Raw genomic sequence first — 18746 nt, 5'->3', positions numbered from 1 at the left:
AGTTTTATTTCGTACGATAATTTTCTTTACAAGCTTAAAGCCGAATAATAAGATAATTTATGATTTCAATGATAATATTTGATAGTCGTTTGAATAAATAACAAAAAATTTCCAAAGAAACAATAATTTATTCAAAACCATATTTACACATCAAATACGACTCAATTTTCAAAAACATTTGAGCTTCATCATTTTGAATTTTATTCTCCAAGACCAAAATTTCCATTTTAACTTGAAATAAACATTAAGCGTCCGAATCAGCCACGTCGGTGTCCAAAGAGCTAACATCAGCGTCAATATCACTAGCCATAGTCCTACTAATTGGTCTGGGACGATTATCGAAACCGTTATCCGCTGAAACAAAGGATTTCTTTGAAACCTACATCGATTGTTCTAGAACAATTCCTAAGGTTCGAATAATGAAGAGGCTGCGAAATGAACTGCGCTTGGACGACAAAGAAACAGAACTCTTAGAATATCTATATCAATGTGTAATGTGTATGGAAATATAATAAAAATTAAAGAAACTTTCTTGACTTTTATTTCTTATTTACCTTTTATCACTATTCATAAATCTTAATCTAGATTGCACGTAATAAACGAATGCCTACAAAAGTTTCGATCAATTAAAAATAATGACTATCTACAAACGTTTAAGTTTACTGTTGAAAGCCTTACCTTCAGCTGTAGTGAAGGAAGTATCAGGCGATTCATTGGGTCTATCCACATTTGAGGCATCAGCATTCTCCCGTGCAAATTCAAATTGAGCCACGTATGCAGACGGGTCGATCAATATTGCCTGTAAATTATAATGAATAGCTTCATTGCTGTTGTATGCTAGTTGAAAGAGGTCACATGTAGTCATACATTTTTGTGGTATCACATGCTCATAGTGATGTTCTCATTGGAAGGAAAAGTCGTATTTCAATGATATACAGAAAAACTTAAAATTTATATTTAACTAGGTTTCCGCCCGCGGCTTCGCCCGCGCAGTCAAAGAAAAACCCACATATTTCTCGGGACAAAAAGTAGCCTGTGTCCTTTGCCGGGTATCAAAATATCTCCATACCAAATTTCATGAAAATTGGTTCAGTAGTTTAGGCGTGATTGAGTAACAGACAGACAGAGTTACTTTCGCATTTATAATATTAGTAAGTATGGATAGCAAGATCGCTAGATCCTTGACTATTATTATCTTTGAAAATCTGAGGTGGTAAAAAATTAACCACCGCTGGCTGCTTGTACATTTACAGTTTTTGTTATCTATCTTAAATTGCATTAACTTTAACATAAGAATTTAATTCATGTTATATACCTCACTATGCTCATCTGATGAAGTATCACTCGAACTTAAAGAAGTTCCACGACCTGAGCTGTCTTGCGAATGATCACTGTGCATGCCTCTGCCATCACCCGCTCCAGCGCCTGCCCCTACACCAGGCTCCCCGATATCACCATTTAAATCAAAAATTGGCTCAACTATTGGCATCTGAAGAGGGAGTCGATCTTCGTCATCTTCTTCTGATTCATCCATCTTGAAAAGAAAATTAGTAATTAATAAATAAAGTAATACTCAGCAATTACTGCAATAAAGAATTATCTTACCGATTGTTGTTGACTGATTATATGAAACAACCAGCTAGGTACAAAAGAATCATCTTCTACATAACAGGATTCGTAGGTATCTGATGATCGTCCTGATACCAGTATCTCTTCGGAAGTCTGAAAATTTTTATTTTAATACAAAAACAGTAGTTCATTAGCTATGCGCTAGTACTGAAACTTACAGCTTGTCTGTTAACTTCCTGGCGAAGACTACCAGTTTCTGGATCAACTAGGTTAATGTACTCTGGTTGATCGCCCGCTAGAGGTACCAAGTTCATAGAGTAACCACTAAATGCTTGTAAAGCTATGGGTCCCACAGCATTCTATAAAGATTTTAATTACATAAATGAATAATCAAAACCGTCATATATATTGAAATAGCAGTGCTTGCTTATTACCGTTGCAGTGTTGAGATCCTTTCTTTCAAATAAACCTTTCACCGAGACATCACTAGGTTCCTTATTTATAATATCTTCAGATAGATCTACTTGGTTATCAGCTAAAAAGTATTCCGAGGGTTTGGATAAAGAACCCATAGATTCTAATGATGTAAATTCTACTGTACGTGAATACTCTGTTAAATTTATGGTGACGTTACTGTTTACTTCATCTACTGAATTAGATTCCCTATTAAACGAATTATTCAAAGCATCATTTAATTCATTTTTAAAAGTACATGAATTTTTATTCTCAATAACAGTTTTAAAGCTTGCCGGTGAAGATGTTGTATTGAAAATATTACTTTCACTATCAGGATTTAGAAATCCAATAACATCAGAATTCAAATACTCTTGATTGCTCTTTGGTGTGCTTGCAAGTTCGATGTTTTCATCAAAAAGTTTTCTTAACGATTCCTCCAAATTACTATCAATACTTTTTGATTCCGTGCAATCACGTTTAGTACTTTGTGTAGTGTCATTAATATTTTCGCCTTCATTTTCATTGTTTTCTAATTTAAGTTCTAGAGAAATTTCGTTAAATCCTTTTAAAAGTTCATCTTTGTAAGGTTCTAAAACGATGACCGTATCGGACGGGCTGCTTTGGAAACTATATTTTTCAGTTGAAGACCCGCCATCTGTAGGTGATTTCCTTAGAAGCAGTGAACTTGAAGTTTTCAATGCCAGCCTATGAGTACTTTTTATACTTGGTAATTTTACAGTCGATTTCTTGCTAATCATTTTACTTTTAGATATATTTAAAGGCTTTGAGTGTACATACGAGTTTTTAATACTTGGAGTATGTGGTTTAAAAATAGAATTCGTCGATCCAACGATTCCACAATTAGGATTTTTCCATTCTTTAGCAGTTGGAATGTTTTCTTTATTTTCATTTCTTTTTATATTTATATTTTTTATAATGGAATTTTTAACTTTTGATCCCAAAGAACTTCCTAAAGTAGTCATTGTGCTCTTTGTAATTCCGCATCTATTCGATGACGACATTTTACTTGCTTCAAGTTTATTTGTAGATGTCATAGCACGAATAGTTGCAATACTATTGGGAGTAGAACATGAACTTTGTTGAGATATAGGACTAGAACTCCTTCTTTGTACGCTATTGCTGCCAACATCGTTATAATCTACGCGACCAATATTGTCAGCGTAGTTTTTGTTTTCGATTTCGTTTCGGAAAACTTGATAACTCACATACATTCGGGGGTTTTCTTTAAAGGCATGTCTTTTTATTTCTTCAGTGTTTGATCTCACTAATGCAGGTTTAATGCTGCTCAATGGTTTGGCCGAGTCAATACTTTTAGACAAATTATTTTTACTATCGTATATACTTCCTGATTTATGAGGCTTTCTTTTTAGATAGGGAGGTAAGTAGTTTTGTATACTGGGCCTTTCGAATACATTTTCTTTTCCCAGTGGATTTGGTGATATATTATGTCTTTCCATCATATATTTAGCACTCTTAGCGCTAAAAAATATATATAAAATCACGTAATATATCAATATTTATGGAGGTATGAATAGTCCGGTAACCGGACTTTGAAATATATAAAAAAATTAGAGACCCAAATTTTGGTGGAGATCTTGCGACCCTGAATGTGCTATGAATGTGAGTGCCTGAATGTGAGTTATTTGGCGTTAAAGGATTTTGGATATTTTTCGAAAACATTTTTATATCGAAAATCTATGTAATAGTAGTTATTTACAATTTTTTTTCATTTTTCTCTAAATCACTTTTCCTGAAATATTACGATTCAAAATTTTGAAAGAGCGTCGTTCCGTATCATGAAAATTTAAGTGCAAAGCTGTGTGGCTGATGCTCCGAAAAGAATATAAGAGACCTTTCAGATGTCATCTACCCCATATTTTAGAAGGTAAGTAGATAAAAATTAGAAATACCTAGATCAAGAGAGATCAGAACCTTATTAAAACAGCATTACAGTTTTAATAGTCACTTTCAAATACTGTCTAAAGCGCCATCTTTTAAACGCATATGCAACTAACGCAATCGGAGTACGCGTCAAGTCCCCTAACGATAATAATACCAACGCGGCGCGCCGTACCGGTTATCCCCTATTACAACATCACATTTCATACGCGGAGAGTAACCAGATGTCACTACTATTTTCCTAAATCGCGCTAGAGAAATGTTTTTCTGAACACATATATAGTTCGGGTTAAAGGTGCCAAAGCATACTTACCTGGCGTAGGGGACACCGTGATCAGGAAGGCGGTTCCCCCAGAGCGAGGCCCCTCCATTGCACTGCGGCGGGGTTGACCTCTGCGATTATCCCTAATGTGGATAACTCGGACGCGTAATTTTTGGTAGTGGGGACTGCGTACGCGCCGTCCCCCCATATAAATTGAAAAAGTACTCATCATTTAGGGTACGCCACGAAGATATGTATTCAATTTAATAAAAAATAGATAGATCTACAATTAAATATGACATCTACTTTGTTTAATCCATACTAATATTATAAATGCGAAAGTAACTCTGTCTGTCTGTCTGTCTGTTACTCAATCACGCCTAAACTACTGAACCAATTTTCATAAAATTTGGTATGGAGATATTTTGATACCCGAGAAAGGACATAGGCTTCTTTTTATCCCGGGAAAAGGACTCAATTCCGGAAATCCCACGGGAACGGTAAATATGCGGTTTTTCTTTGACTGCGCGGGCGAAGCCGCGGGCGGAAACCTAGTAGGCTATATATCATCACGCTAAGACCAACAGGAGTGGAGCACTGCAGGTAAAACCGCAGGGCACAGCTAGTAATTGATAATTGTGATTTACTTTCATAATCAAAAACTCCGCACAGATATTTCGCTGCATCCTGTTATACAAGTGTTTTAATAGACTTGTTTTATGCCAAAGTTAAAGGGCCGAATAGTTTTCATTTTTCTATTTCGTTTTAGGAGAAATGGATACATATTATAATGCAAAGATAAAGTTTAAATATTATATTTATGGTAATATTTAAAATTTCAAAATGTCTCTTATTTTGATCTTTCACCCCAAATAACTTTTGTTGCACACTTTAGCCAAGCCAAGGACTCCAAAATTTGGATCTCCGTATTTTTTTATACTTGATCACTATTTTTATGTGAGACTATCACTAGATTAATGAGAATTAATCAGAAATGTAGCTCAGTGTTTTGCATAAAAGTATCCTTGGGTAGAACCTGATATAATAATAGTATTATAAAATCGCATTGTAATGTAAATAATATACTTACCTTATATTTTGATATCTCTGATCAAGATTTAAATTAAGCATCTCTTTGATAGGTTTATTAGTTTTGTTATATTTATTTTTTAAAGATGAATCTGGTTTTTTCATAGTTGAAGTTTTTGAAGTTTTATTCGGTTGTTCCTTGTCCACTTTTTGCTTCACCGATCTCATATAAGTTGGTCTTCTATTCACGTTGTTTATTTTATTATTATTCAACGTGTTACGAACCGATGTACTAGAACTCCTTTTTAATTGTCTAGATGTCAAGCCTCCTTTTTTTAAAGGAGCTTTTCTAATAGTCTTTTTAGGTGCTGTTTTTGGAATTATTTCATTCCATCCGCCTTGAAAAACGACATCTTGCGATACTTCTCTATCTCTAAAACTATGAACACAAATTCCGCCACAACTCAATTTCGGCTTTACGTGTCTGGTTGGAGACGAATTTTGTAAGTCGCTTTTACCGGAACAAGATTGTATCTGAACACTACTCGTATTCTTTAAAGGAGATGTAAGCCGTTGGGGAGATTTTATTTTCATAGTACTTATGCTACAACCGAGTTCTGATCCACAGCAATTGAGTTTCATAGCGCTAGTTATCGGTTTTATTAAAGTCGATTCAGTCTTTGATTCTACCTCGCTATAGATGATTTCAGAGCAAACTATTTCCTTTGTGTCACATGATGTAGTAGAACATTTAGGTTTACTATGTTTTGTAAGCTCCGTATTTATATCTGAATCGTGAATCCATATGCCGGGACTCTTAATCTTGGGTATTTCATTGCAACAAGCCGGACAGTCAGGAGATGTACCCGTTTCAAAAGTAGTTTTCCTTAATAAATTTGTATGCGATCTTTCTATTTTTATACCCTTTGAAAAAAGCTTTGGAAACTTTGTGAAAGAAGTACTTGCGGAAAGTTCAGAACTATCCTGTATATCATCAGGACCACATTGTACATCTAATCTTGTATGGCGAATTCCTTTTGATGTACTCGGTTCATTTATATCTAGAAATTAATAATGAAATAGTGAGAGAATTAACCAAACCAATTTAATTAATTACCTATTTAAATCTATTTAATGTACCAGTAAGAAATATTGTTTGAGATTGTTCATCTTCGTTATCGTTTACTTTCGAGAAATTTAGACTGTCTTCTTTTGTAATACTAATAACTTGTTCAACAATAGCTTCTTGGTCTACGATATTCAGGTCGGGTTCGGTTGCAATGGACCGTTTGAGAGCTACTTGTTCCTCTGCGTCGTGAGTAACAATACTAATTATGCAACTATTTTGTGTAGCTGCCACGTTTTCAAACTTATCATCTTGAACATCACAAACTGATAAGCTATATTCGATGCTTTTAATTCTGTCCATGTTGTGATTTATCTCTTTTGCTTTGTTTTGGTCAGCTGCATTAGTTTGACAAAGTTCGATTAAACTATCAGGAATCTAAAAGATATTTATAATTAGTGAATATCACGAAAAATTAATAAAATTACTCAAGAAAATCGTACTCACTGGAGCTACAGAAGATTGCAACTTTTTTTGCCCTTTCGTTTTCTTTTTAGGTTTCGTATCTAATAAACCACTTTTGATAAAATAATTTTTGAGTAAGATACTAAAGTTGAGTTTTTTCTTCGAGACCTTTTTAGTAATTTTTATTTCGCTCTTTGGAATTATTAAATGTTTGCTTTTAGATTTCATACTTTTATGAGAAGCAGAACTGGACCTTGAAGATAATTCCGATTTATTGTCTTTATTTTTATAATTACTGCTTGGAACATCTGTATGTTCCTGCTGTTTTTTATCTGCGTTATACGGAAAAGATCCATATTCGTCATCTACCCACTCTCGAACAATTTCTAGCTTAGTTTTCTGGGTAAAACTTTCGCATCGTGGATAAATTTCTTCATGTCTTACTCGATCTAAACTTGTTTCCTTGGTATCGCCTGGAACTCAATTGTATATTGACATAATATTATGTTCGATTTAAACTCAATAAAATAAATTATTTAAGGCATACCATGATAAAAATCATTTTCATTTTCATCTTCTACCTGTAACTTCAGATAAGATTCAGACTGAAGATTATACGTTTCCTCGTCTGTGTAAAGTACAATTTTAATTAGTGTTTTAGAATGATCAATAATTACCTATATTATAAGCATTTTACTAACCCAATGGCTGTACTAAATCTTGGTACTCGTGCATAATTTTATCTCTGAAAAAAAAGAGTGTGTGTGTACTTATGTACACGCGTTAGAAGTTATATGTCTTTGGCGTATGGAAAAAATACTAGAATAAAATACAACTTGAACATAGTTATCAATTTTCATACCACCTAGAACTAACTTCATTCTTATAAATTTATAACTTCATTCTGTTAAATTTATGTGTCGGTGTGCGCGCGCATCGTAAAAATTCACTCTCGACCAATGATATTATATATAGAAACAAGAGGTAGATACGTTACCAACGCACCAAAACGTAAACCGTGAATTGGTCCTAATTGGGACCAGTTGAATCAGTCAGATTGTGACCAGAGGCGGCTCGTGACAAAATTTTATGGGTGTTCACTTGAAATAAAACACTGAAAATACATGGTGTAAAGCAGTACCTACAATTAATTAAATCAATTAAATACAATTTAATTAAAAAAATACTTATAAAGGAAATGCATAGGTACGTCTTTCTTTTTGGTGTGCAAAAATATCTATAACTTGACACAATCTATTAACCTTCGTAAAATATGTCTGTTTTCATCGACACGGTCATTGAACTCGCGTATTGACTTTCGGTACGCGGAATCTAGTGCTTTACGAATGTTTTGTCGTCCGATAGACGCCAATTGCAGTTCATTCAACAAATGGTACCGAGATTGTGAATGTTTTTTCATCTTGATTGAAAGATGAGCTAAGTCGTCAACGCCCGTTTCAGTCCAAGCCAAGCACTCTCACCTCCGCCGGCCGCGCCGAAAGCAAAATAGTTTGTTGCTTTCATCACAACCATGAACCACACAACCACGGTGTTTTCACATATTGTTCGGATTTAAACACACGCGTATATGTTTTCGTTTTGGTAGTACATTTTTGCGTAAGGTCAAGTTCAGGCCGTGGCGGTCCCTTAGCTTTCAATTCAAGCCGAATTTGTAACGTTTTAACACACTTTTTAATGAACGCCACATTATAATTGTCGATTTTAACACTCACAAGTAATACTGATAACTACAGGCTATTTCAACAGTCAACACGTATCTTATGATTTTAATTCGAAAATTCCCGATTATAGGTTATTTTTTGAGTGGGAGTCGAGCATGCTTTGGCACGAACTGGGCCACGCTCGCACCGGGGAAGGTACCACACCCTCACAGAATATCGGCGCCATAGTGACAGTTTAATGTCGCGTTCCGTACGGTGAGTGAGGGGTCCGGAGGCCCACATCCCTTCCTATCCCCAACCCATCCTCTCCTCCCCTATCCTTAATCCCTCCCATCCTCGCCCCTTTCTCCCTAATTCCTGCCAAATCCCTTAATCCTTCCAATATCTCTCTGGTAGGCAACAACCATAACCTCTGTTATGGTCTATGGGCGACGCAACCTGCTTACCACCAGGCAGTGCGTCCGCTCGTTTGCCTCCCCATAACATAAAAAAAAAAAAAAAAAAAAAAAAAAATAGGTACATTCGCGCGCGTGCAAGTTGACTAGAGTGTTTGTTTATATTTGAGTGGCAACGTCGCGCAATTGCTGTCTTGTGGACGGGCGCGCGGTAAAAACGAACCGGCAACGTTTGCGGGAGCGGCGCTCCGAATTTTGCTATTTTTTCATAGAAAATCTTCTGTTTCACGCGCAGGACTCTGACACAACTGTCTCTTTCACTCCTATTGGATTTCGTATTAGAAAATGTACTGAATATTTTTTCATTGGAGCGCAATCGTGAGCGCTCCGCTACGCGCGTTTTATAATACAGTATCATACCTACAGGTGTATGGAATGATGGAATGATGGATATATTCATTGGTATTGCCAGTAGTTTTTTACGATTACGATTGATTTTAAATAGTAATAATTAATATAAATAATGAAATTAAGGAGTATGATTTTATTATAATTATTTATGGGAGTTCACTGCACCAGCGCTCCTTAGGGCGAGCCGCCTCTGATTGTGACTTGTGACAGCGAACGTACATGCTGATATAAACGTTAAAATTATCAATAATGCCTTCTTGTGTGTTCAGAAAGTGCACAAATTACGATAGTAGGTAAAATAAAGAAAGATAGAGGAATATCATATCGCAGGTAAATGTATTAAAATATTATAATTTTAGAGCAAAAATAACAATTTGCAATTATTAATGAATGACACTTGCTTGACACTTGTATTGAAATAATGAAAGGGATAAAACATTGCTTCAATCACTAGTGTGACAAAGCTAGCGCACACTGTGTTCAAAGATTATCATGTAGATACGATTATTGAAAACAGAACGGTTATTTTATTAATTTCGATTTGGGTAAATACTTGATTATTTTTATATTTTAATCCACACAGTGCATGTAATTAACAAATATATCTATTTATTATATACAATGAAATCGTGATGGCAAAAATGTTTGTTTGCAAAAATAATGTTGAATATACGTATACATTAAAGAAAAGATTATCGCTACTGACGAAAAATGCTATTTGCTTTTCTGTAAATAGCTATTGAACATACATTTTATTTGTGTTTTAGATAAAAAAGGCTTATACTTCATCCTTTCTTTTATTTCATACTTTTTTTCATCTAGGCACCACTATTATTATATCCTACAAGTTGGAGTGATGACCTTGTACGGGTTCCGGGAACTGCCTTGAAACGAATAGCGTAAGATCGGTCCGTATGGAGTTCTATAAGGAGGACTATGCTCAGCAGTGGGTGTTTATCGGGTGAAATGATGATGACCGAAAACGAACACCACAGCTAGTAATAAATGCTTAATACAGTTATATCTCCAAAAAAGTTTTTTTCATTTTAATACAACTTCATAATAATATTTAAATAGTAAATGAAATTGTCACATTTGTTTACGTGTGCAGGAAACGTAACATCTATAACATTGAACCTTCTGTGTCGTTAGTCTATGCCAATTGCCATGGCAACTATTTGTTTATTTATATTTAATTGGTGAATTCTTGTGACTTTTGCTTACACCTGCGCGGAAGTGACAAACTATCTTTGTCTTTTTTGTTTATATCATTTTATTAGAGCCATCTCTCTTATACAGTCTGTCAATGTTATAAATTAAGTAAAATGAAACTTGTATTTGTGTGTGCCTGACACTGCATAGGAAGCATTTTTTTTGGATATCTTGTGAGTATATAACGTATCTATACATAAAATATCATTGCTCTCGACTCTCATCATTTTTCTCCATCGCGCCAAAAGAAGTATAACTTCAAAAATTATAGGGGTAACACAGGGAAGGCTCGAGTCAATTTATTAAATTATATACTTACGTTCTTCTATTATCCTCTTCTATATTGCATAATGCTAGCTTACCCTGACTATCATTGTCTCCTTTATCTGAAATAATGTTCGTAAACGTACACTGAAAAACAGTCTTCATTGGCCTATAATTTCAAAGAAATGTGTAGATATTCTAGAACGTTGATCATTGTCTAAAATTACCATACTCGATAGCTCTCATCGTATATTCTTCTAAATAGTGTTTCTTCCTTCTTTCAATCGCTTTCTCCGTCAAAGCTAATAGATCGTACAGCTTGCATTGCATCCAGCTAGCTGGTACTGGAGTCTGTCTGGTTCTACTCGTGTGGAGAGCCAGTTTCATGAGACGACAGACCACTCGATCCAATTCACTTGTTATATCTTCGTCCGCTGATAGCAATTTGCGTAACTTTCGAACTTTTTGGTCCAGAGCACGTCGTAGACATCGACCTAGAGGGATTACTAGTGACAATAAATGCATCATATGACAGTTACAAGGTTATATCTATATGAAACATGAAAAACACAAAATCAAGTCTTGCTGTACACGAATATGTTATGTCCACTATATTTGATTATGAGTATATAAAATATTGCATATTAATAATGATACACAAAACGACTCGAACCATAAAATTCCGGTACGTTCGTGCTTCCATCAGAAAGCGATGTTGAACGCAGATCCGATGTGTCCCACTGAAATATTATTGTACATTAATTATTTAAGTAAAGTCATGGAGGAAGGTCTTGGTATCTTTGAATCTTGCCAAAGAAGTTTCACTTCTGACACGTGTGCTCGGCATACACGCTCTTTTTTAAACAGACGAAAACTTTGATAGACCCATTATACAATCTTTCTTGTCTGTCATTTGCATACTTCACTTAATTTTTTAATAAGGATTTTTGAAACTATACGTTGAATAAAACTAGGAAAATAATCTGATGAGGTAATGATACAAACAACAATATTAAAAATTCAATTTATTCTTACACTACTTAATTTAACACTAACAAAACAAACATAAAACTTCAATACACATGTGAACAACTAAACGACAAAAAAATACCAATAGCCGTTTCTACCAAAGAATAACTAAATAACAGACGTACTCTAAGTATGTAAGCAGTATAAAATAAATGTAATTCTACATATTACACTTCAGTCTTTAATACAATGAGACTTTATTGACACTACAAATGAACAAAATCTTTATGTACATCAGAAATAGTATCGTTATCGAGCCAGTCGTCCTCTTGCGTAACCACTGAGGTTGTATCAACTACTAGACGGGAATGTATCACTACATCGTCTACTATTTGATACCCGTTCCATTCTAATAGCTCCCTGGAACAAATTATTATTTGTTTGAAACTTGAATGCTAGAAGAATAATAAGTCACAATAAGTAAGTCATAATAGTTCAGCCCAAAGATCGGCCAAAGTGTAAATACAATTTTCCATTTCCAAGAAACGGAAAAAAAGTTAGCAAGTGAGTCAACAAAAAATGAATTGTTAATATTTTTAGTAATAATATTTGTTTTAACATTAACAAACATTTTCATAAACCCATATATTTTAACCGTCAAAGCTGAAGAGAAATAGCATATAACCTATCACCAAGGAGTAAGTGAGACAACTTATAACAAATCAAAAATATTCGTACTTACTTGACTTTTTCTACATCTTGTGTGATATGTTGCACGACGTGCATCAATTGCTGAATCGGTATCTCGAGTTTGTTAACATCAGCCGTTAAATCTTCTTCCCACTGATTGTCTATTAGACGGTTTATTTCCTCAGAAATAAGGTCTAGAATGCGACAGTCGTCTGATTTAGTCTATAAAAAATATAATTTTGTCAGTTCAATTTATGAAGGATGTCCAACAAAAAGTGTACTGTGATCATTGGAACTTATAGAATTTCACAAATAGAAAATTAAGCGTCAGGGATTTCTACTAACAGCATATGAAAAACACGTCACTTTGATCATAGTACCTAAATACGCATACAGATGCAACATATGATTTTAGCAAACATAGAATAAAAAAATATCTCACCTCAAACGGATAACTATAGTCCCTAACAACTTTATAGTACTGATTCCAATACGGCGCATTATCCCCCCAATTGATATTATACCAAATATGATCCCCTCCATACTGGGTGCAGCTTCCCTTATTAAAGTTAAGCATTTTCGTCAAATGCCTAATTTCGTCGACCACTTCGCGCGTGTGTACGAGAGCATCCCCTTTGTTCTTGGCCATCAAGTTTTGGGTCGTTTTTGAGAACTTCTTCACTTGTAGTGTGGAACAGTTTAACCTGCAAATGTAAAAGTTGTGACGTGAAATTATATTAATCATGGTCTACAATAGGTTTATGGGAAGAATGTGATAAAGGAAAAACATTGGACAGTAAATTGACTACTACTAAATACTACTAGGTGTCGTTACTACGATTTTTTTTATATGATACTATAGAATAAACTTACCCCTACAATAACTATGTAAAATAATTTTAAAAGTTACATCTTATTTAAACTTTAATAACCCAATTAAAATAAGACATTAACATTAGTTAGCATTTTATTTAAACCTGTTGTTAACATCTTCAAATTCATATATCCTATACAGTTTCTTCCTCCTTGGTTCCACAATATTGCAAGATTCCTGTTCAAAGAGGAAGTCTTTTCCCCACTCTGTCTCTAGATTACATTGAAATGTTTTGTCTTGATAATCGATGGAATGGTAGGAATACATAGGGGAAGACAGGATAATGGTCACACAGGATTGTTTGATGGAGGGATTTTCGGAATATGTTTCGGGCCTGGGTAATATGTAATAAAGGTTTTTTTAAGCATTTTTAGATTTTTAGTAGCAATCTTGTCTAATTTCGCAATGAAAACTCATGATTTCTATAACCTGACTGTTTTGCAGGAAACCCTTATGTTTTAGGGGTATAAAAATTGTTACGACTTATTCTCGCATCTAGATAATATACAACAAAACACATCGTAAAAATATCAGTCACATCTTTTCTGAGGAGTAGGTATGTTTACAAACACTGACTGAATTTTGTATAAACTCAAAACTATAAACCGACTTTGAAACCGAAACGAAATCAAAACTAGTGAGCAACTGCCAACTAGTAGATACTCTTTAATCTCTCTACATCTTGTTTGATTATACAAGACATGATAAGAACATGTAATTACAGAACTTGAATAGTTAGTATAAATTAAAATGCGTAGTGAAAGAAGTAAAAAAAGGTTTTAATCACTTAAATGAGTGTGTTAGAAAGTTAGGGAAAGTTCAAATCAAGCTTATTACACAATGTGTAACAATTAGCTATTAAGGTTTGATAATGAGAACAACTAAATTATGAAAATTAATGCAAATTGCTTATAATTAAGATCTTTGACTCACTCATTAGTTAAGAACAGCATGTTGTTGTCAGGTATACACTCATAACTCGATGACATGTCTTCAAAGTTGCTATTATTTGGTACATCTGAAATAATACAATAACAACATAATTCATTTTATGCAAATTAACTACAGCATGCGTGCTACGAGCCAATAATAATTGGCAAGAGACCGCTCAGGACCGGGGAAGATAGAGAGTTCTCGTCTCAGAGGCCAAGACCCACTTTGGGGTTTCAGCGCCAGAGGAGTAAGTAAGTTACTTCAATATGTCACTATTGCTAATCATTAATTAAATTATTTTAAAGATGTTTTAAATTAATGTTGAGTCATGATAAATAAAGTTATGTTTGTCACATCTTCAACTTGTATTTTTATTTATTTAACCTCTTTAACTAAAACTTAATAAGAATAAATCTCAATCGCTTTATGATGAATCAAAATCCTCAATAAAAAAATCTCTATTACACAAATACTAAGATCAGAATAATAAAAATCCTCAATAAAGATCAGAATAATCAAAATCCTCAATAAAAAATCTCTCTTACTCAAATACTAAGAATAGAGAAGTATCTCCTTGGGGTACTGTTCGAAATTCCGAGACCCTTCTAACAACAAAACTGTAACAATTACCTTGACTAGCGACCAACGCCAAGCTATTAATATTCAAGTCTCTCTGTTTCTCATAGTCCTTAGCGACAAACACTGCCATTTGACTGCAACAGCCCAGATGCAGTGTGTCTGGTGGACCAGGCCCTATCCCTTTACACGACACAGTGTATTGGGGATACCTTACCACTATGTTACTACACCTGAAAACAAAAATGTATCACTACATAGTATAAAACAAAGTCACTTTCTCTGTCCCTATGTCCCTTTGTATGCTTAAATCTTTCAAACTATGTAACGGATTTTGATGTGGTTTTTTTTTAATAGATAGAGTGATTCAAGAGGAAGGTAGTATATAATTTATTAGGTTTAAGTCAAAGCGGGCAAAGCCGCGGGCGGTAAGCTAGTATAAAGATATTTAAATACGATACAAAAACTTAAAAATGTGAATATATGTTGATTGAGGCAAAGGATCATTCCTAGTTATACCAATGTTCTTTTGATAATATAGAATTATTCTTTTAAAAATGTTATTTTAGTATGAATTATAATATGAAAGCTATTAACTTCTATATTTAAACTTTATTGAATAGACTATGATTTGCATTATACAATTCATAAAAAGCCCAATTCATACTTCACTAACTATTAATAATAAAACATACCAGTCATTAAACTGCTCTCTACTCCATTCAAAGAAATGATCCAATCGTCTTAGGCCATTTTTCTCCAAAGATTTGAACAGAACATTGAAATCTCCGTTAGGTGTAGTAAAGATGACTACCCAGGGTTTGATGAAACCAAATACAGTGTGTATGAATCGTTCAAGGTCATGTGGGAGCATATGTTCAATCATCTCTATGGCTACCACTGCGTCACAGCCTATTAATCTGTAGTCTGGATCGGCTGCATTGCCTTGGAATAGCTAAAACAGAAACAAAATATTCACATAAAAAGGATCATTAATATTTTTAAGCTTTGATCTTTATTATTACATTTCAATACTTAATGAGTTACTTTTTTGAGATTTTGTTTCTTCAAATTAAAATTTTAATTTCTCTATGAGCTGACAGGAGATAACAGGATTATAACAAGAAATCATTTCATTAAAATACTATTACATTTATAAGTTTTAAAATCATGATAAATGTCTATTTAATAAATAAAACATTAAACTTACTGTAACTTTAAGTGGATTTTCCCTCTTTGGTATGTAATCCTCACATCTAAAAAGATCAGATGAGCACTGCAGCGGTATTGTCTCTATATCTACACCCAAGATGTGCTTGATACCAGGAACTTCTTTCAGGTATTTGATGAAGCTCATATCATGATAACCGAAGTCCACAACCTTCAAATTAGGGTGATAATATTATGTAATATACACAAAGGAAAAGCTTTGTTTATAAGAATTTTAAAAGTATGTAGAAGTTGTTTGATAGTAAAAATTTTATCATTTAATTTATATAGTGTCAGATGTTTAAAATGTTATCAATAAGTGTACCTTTTCTAGTTTTCCACTCCATTTTTCGTCCATTAGACAGTCACTGACTGCGGCATATCTTTGGACGTACACAGGTGGAAAGAAAACAACGCCCTTCTCATCATGATATTCTGCAAATACCTGTTCCTCAGAATCTTCATCGTCAGACAGATCTTCATTGCTATTGAAAGTTAATCTGAAGTTCTTGTAGTATGGCCTTAAAAAGCTGTCCAGCACTCGTACCAGCGCTTCTCGAAAGAAAATAAGAGTTTGCAGTGCAATTATCATTTTACATAAATAAAACTGAGGATTTCAAAAGTGACTCAGTTCATATCGCAATGAGAAGGAACACCGACATTCATGATGTTCACATGTTTGTTTTCGTTGTCCGACGCCGGTGTTTTTGTTTTTCACAAACGACAAAATAAAGTCATGCTATTGTCAAATATTTGGCATATCCTATGTCAATGTCACATATTCAGTAAATGCCGTAGACAAGAAAACTACGTAGTAGTCTATTCTTCGAATTTATTGTTGTCTGCTGCTGGGGGGCTGCCCCTAGCCAAGTGGCTTTCTGTAGCGTAGCGTTCAATAGAATAGACTACGAAGCTGTAGATAACGTTTATCTACGCTTACGTCAATCTCATACATTAATAAACCTAGTTGATCTACCTAAATAATAATTAGGTATCCCTTCCTCTTAACTCAGTACTATTTACTTATGTAAATTAATTTTATTATTTGCTTACTGCACTGAAATTTATTTACGTATGACTTAAAAAGTACTTTCTATCAATATAAACCAAAATTGCAATCAATTTCTAATTCGTATCCAAAGTATATTATGAGATGAGATAATATTATAAAATATAAACCATCATTAGGTAGGTAGTTAAATATGTTTGAAATTATTAAGACGTGTCTGATCAATTTTTGTCACCTACCGTCTCTAGCATAATATTATGTGAATGACGAATGTGGTCAATATTTAGATATTAAAGTAGCCAGTATTAGTAAGTTGCTGTAAGTGCTGTACACAGAACATATAAAAAAGGTTAGAATGGCAATAATTCGCCGTTCCTGTAAGAACCGGTGTCGCCTGTGAGTGTCGCCAAGTCCGCCCACTACACTCCTTTCCTTTCTTTCCTCGACTACATATTTTGTACTCTAATAAAATATAAGAAGCTTACGCACATATTTGCAATTTCAAATCTAGCCAATCATAGTGCCGCGCGATCACGCGATTTAAAATACCTATGTGAAGTTGGCAACTAACTGAATAAAAATGAGTGTTTCTCAATTCTATTCGATTATACTAGGTTCGTACCAGAATGTACCGCTTTTAATTTCATTTGTACCGATTGATTGATCGATTGATTGATCGATTCAATCAATTGATTGATTGATCGATTTATTGATTGTTTAATTGATTGATTGATCGATCGATTGATCGATTCAATCAATTGATTGATTGATCGATTCAATCGATTAATTGATCGATTGATCGATCGATTGATCGTTTATTAATCGATCGGTTAATCGATTGATCAATTATTGATCGATTGATTGATCGATCGATTGATTGATTGATCGATTTATTGATTGATTGATCGATTCAATCTATTTATTGATTGATTTATTGATTGATAGAATGATTAATTGATCGATTCAATCGAATCGATCAATCGATTGAATCGATCAATCAATCGATTGAATCGATCAATCAATCGATCAATCAATCAATCGATCAATCAATCAAACAATCGATTGAATCGATCAATCAATCGATCAATAATCGATCAATCAATCGATCGATCAATCGATCGATCAATCAATCAGTCAAAGGATCGATCAATCGATTGAATCAATCAATCAATAAATCAATAAATCGATCAATTGATCAATTAATCGATCAATAATCGACCAAAAGATCAATTAATCAATCAATCGATCGATCAATCAATCAAATGAATCTATCAATCAATCAACCAATCAAAGGATCAATCAATCGATTGAATCGATCAATCAATCAATCAAATGAATCGATCAATCAATCAATCTATTGAATCGATCAATCAATCAATCAATCAATCAATAAATAGATTGAATCGATCAATAATCGATCAATTGATCGATCAATAAACGATCAATCGATCGATCAATCAATCAATAAATCGATAAATCAATCGATCAAGCGATCGATCAATCAATCAATCAATCGATCGATCAATCAATCAATCGATTGAATAGATCAATCAATCAATAAATCGATTGAATCAATCAATCAATCAATCAAATGAATCGATCAATCAATCAATCGATTGAATCGATCAATCAATCGATTGAATCGATCAATCAATCAAACGATCAATCAATCAATCAATCAATAAATAGATTGAATCGATCAATAGATCGATCAATAAACGATCAATCGATAATAAATCGATCAATCGATCAATC

At 33.8% G+C, this 18746-nt stretch overlaps 1 protein-coding gene, 1 long non-coding RNA gene and 1 other non-coding gene across 3 annotated transcripts; 2 read left to right on the top strand and 1 right to left on the bottom strand.

Moving 5' to 3' along the window:
* Positions 1-108: 108 nt before the first annotated feature.
* On the bottom strand, positions 109-16706 carry LOC123699803. The gene is made up of 23 exons (XM_045646836.1): positions 16308-16706; positions 15984-16154; positions 15469-15728; positions 14828-15006; positions 14198-14282; positions 13368-13616; positions 12833-13094; positions 12443-12612; positions 11994-12120; positions 11399-11471; positions 10959-11237; positions 10787-10853; positions 7469-7512; positions 7315-7395; positions 6810-7240; positions 6377-6740; positions 5298-6297; positions 2004-3525; positions 1788-1928; positions 1606-1722; positions 1316-1534; positions 679-799; positions 109-354 (listed from the first exon to the last, which is right to left on the bottom strand). The coding sequence occupies exons 1-23, from the start codon at positions 16572-16574 to the stop codon at positions 245-247; spliced, it is 6339 nt and encodes a 2112-aa protein (XP_045502792.1). The 5' UTR covers positions 16575-16706; the 3' UTR covers positions 109-244.
* Positions 4251-4412, top strand: LOC123705751. Its single transcript, XR_006753331.1, has one exon. It is a non-coding gene; the product is annotated as a U1 spliceosomal RNA (small nuclear RNA).
* On the top strand, positions 7939-9136 carry LOC123705644. Its single transcript, XR_006753326.1, has 2 exons — positions 7939-8579; positions 8966-9136. It is a non-coding gene; the product is annotated as an uncharacterized LOC123705644 (long non-coding RNA).
* Positions 16707-18746: the final 2040 nt, after the last annotated feature.

This window comes from Colias croceus, chromosome 2, assembly GCF_905220415.1.
Source record: "Colias croceus chromosome 2, ilColCroc2.1".
NCBI classification, from domain to species: Eukaryota; Metazoa; Arthropoda; class Insecta; order Lepidoptera; family Pieridae; genus Colias; species Colias croceus.
Note: the sequence above shows the minus strand (reverse complement) of the source record. Positions and strands in the feature narration are given on the sequence as shown.

Excerpts from the sequence above, each read along its gene's own strand:
- LOC123699803 (XM_045646836.1), bottom strand. The coding sequence starts at position 16,574 with ATGATAATTGCACTGCAAACTCTTATTTTCTTTCGAGAAGCGCTGGTA. Across the intron at positions 14,283-14,827 it reads GGCGTTGGTCGCTAGTCAAG|ATGTACCAAATAATAGCAAC; the intron begins GTAATTGTTACA and ends GTATTATTTCAG. Across the intron at positions 13,617-14,197 it reads ATGCTGTTCTTAACTAATGA|TTATTACATATTACCCAGGC; the intron begins GTGAGTCAAAGA and ends TTAAAAAAACCT.